This window comes from Sphaeroforma arctica (assembly GCF_001186125.1).
Source record: "Sphaeroforma arctica JP610 unplaced genomic scaffold supercont1.4516, whole genome shotgun sequence".
In the NCBI taxonomy this organism is placed as follows: Eukaryota; class Ichthyosporea; order Ichthyophonida; genus Sphaeroforma; species Sphaeroforma arctica.
In genome coordinates, this window is record NW_014036042.1 from 1 (window position 1) to 2423 (window position 2423).

Here is a 2423-nt window from a genome sequence, read left to right on the forward strand (position 1 = left end):
CCCGAACCCAGCAACTAAAGACGACACAATTTGCGAGAATATGAATGCTGCCATTGGCATAACACCCGGACGGTCCAGCCACGAAAACTTACTTGTTCGAGTGACAAAGATTAGCGCCATTCCAGAGATGGATACTTGCGCGTACATAAGCGCGCGCAAGCGAGATTGTCGTTCCCACGTCACCTCCGCCACACATTGATTATAGTTGTCTGAACCAACAGCGAGCCCTTTTTGAAACTCACAGTATACATCCGAGACAGTGTATTGCAGCGACTGCATATTCAGTGCAGATCCGCCTTCAAAGAAATCGGTGTGGGACGCAATGTAGAAGAGCGCCCACGACGATAATGTCAGGTATAGACCATACACCAAACCATTGATGAAGATGGACTGTAAGAACCAGGCATCCGGGTTACGACTAGGAGTAACTCGATCCTTCGATAGAGAAATCATGGCGCCGTCGTTGAAAATGGCTAGCAGCACAATTAGAATTGTAGGGAAATACCAATCGTACAAGACAGTCAGCAAACCGAACGTGAAACAGATACGGAAGGTCATGGCAACAGTGTACTTAGCATAACTCTTCATACGCTGAAAGATCTTTCGAGCGCCGATAATAGCATCAATGATTACGCCCAAACCCGCTTCCGTCAGCACGATGTCAGCCGCAGCTCTTGCCGCATCCGTGGCATCAGATACAGCGATGCCGATGTCACCTTTCTTCAAAGCAGGAGCATCATTTACCCCATCGCCTGTCATGCCAGTAATGTGGCCTCTCTCCTGGAGTCGTTTGACAATATCATACTTGTGTTCGGGGAAGACCTCTGCGAATCCATCCGCATTCTCAACCAGCTCAGATAACGTCATTGTACCATCTACCAAGCCTGAGTGCTCGTCCTTGAACACCTCCGTTGTATACATATTGGTGCCCATACCAAGCTGTCTGGCTGTCTCGATACCAATGGGTAGCTGATCACCGGTGATCATTTTGACTCCGATCCCTAATTCCAGGCATTTTGCGATGGTGTCTTTCGTATCATGGCGTGGTGGGTCAAAGATTGGAATTAAGCCTACAAACTCCCACTTGTCACTATCCTTACCGTCAGAATATCCTACCCCTAGCGCCCTGTAGCCGCGACTGGCGTATTCCAGGATGCGGCCTTCAAACTTGTCTTTGATCTGCTCGTAGTTGTGGGCCATCTGCAAAATAACTTGAGGAGCACCCTTGGATGCACGGAAAGTCTTTCCAGTTGCGACCTCTTCAATCGTAGCAATGGTGCGCTTGTCACTTGGATTAAAGGGTACATACTTGGTGCATTTGTATTCGTTCCAAAGTGTATCCTTCTTCTCGCCATATGCGTCGTGGCAACATAAGTCGATAGGTTCCTCGTTCTCGATTTTAGCGCCCAGTGCACCGTACAATAGGATATCGTCAGGAGTGAAATCATCACCAGACTCCAAATTACTCTTATCCACGCTGAGCTGATTGAGGGTAAGCGTGCCTGTCTTATCTGAGCAAAGCATGTCCATGCCAGCCAGTTCCTCGATAGCCGTCAGTCGCGTTACGATCGCTCCTTTTGATGCAAGCTTATAAGCTCCCATAGCCAAAGTTACCGACAATACTGTTGGCATCGCAATAGGGATACCGCCTACGATAATAACTAACATATTTGAGAGTGTTGGGCAAGATCCTTCCTCGCCAAGTGTACACTCGTGACCATAATGTCCGAATTGAACAGCCAGTTCTATAATCACCCAGACAGTAATGGTGATGATACAGATTGCACCGATGCGAGACATGACTATTTGCAAATGGCCATCTGAGTCTGTTTCACCTATAAGTGAGGCAGCTTTGCCGAAAAAGGTGTTAGCCCCGGTACCATATACTACAGCCAAGCTCTCGCCCTGCTTGACGGTTGAACCAGAGAACGCGCATTGGCCTCCAAAACGCTTAACAGGTAGAGACTCTCCAGTCAGTGCAGCCTGATCAATTTGCAAAGGCTCGTGATCCTCAGCGCAAATTAATTTGATGTCAGCAGCAACTACGTCGCCGAGTCGGACGAGCACAATATCACCGGGGACTAACTGCGAAGCTTCAATAGTTTTTATTGCTCCGTCACGAAGCACTTTCGCCTGCGGAGCTAAGGATGCAGCTAATGCGGCAATAGCATCACCAGCAGCCGCTTCCTCGCGATAACCAATAGCGGCATTCAGCAATAAAAGAACGATAATCAGGATGAAATCAATGTAATCAATAAGAATGATTGAAATGATTGCCGCCACTTCCATGCACCACGACAGTGGGTTCCATAGAAATTTAAGGAATTCCAGGATAGGATTTTTCACGGTCTCCGGGAGTTTGTTTGGGCCATAGCGAGCCAACCTTTGTTCCGCATCCGTGCTTGATAGGCCATCCTCGGTTG

The 2423-nt window shown here is 48.2% G+C and overlaps 1 protein-coding gene across 1 annotated transcript; it reads right to left on the reverse strand.

The window, feature by feature from the left end:
* On the reverse strand, positions 1 to 2423 carry SARC_14362 (plasma membrane ATPase; the record flags this gene model as incomplete). The annotated part of the gene is made up of 1 exon (XM_014291506.1): positions 1 to 2423. A coding segment is annotated over one exon (2423 nt), but the record flags the coding sequence as incomplete, so codon positions are not given.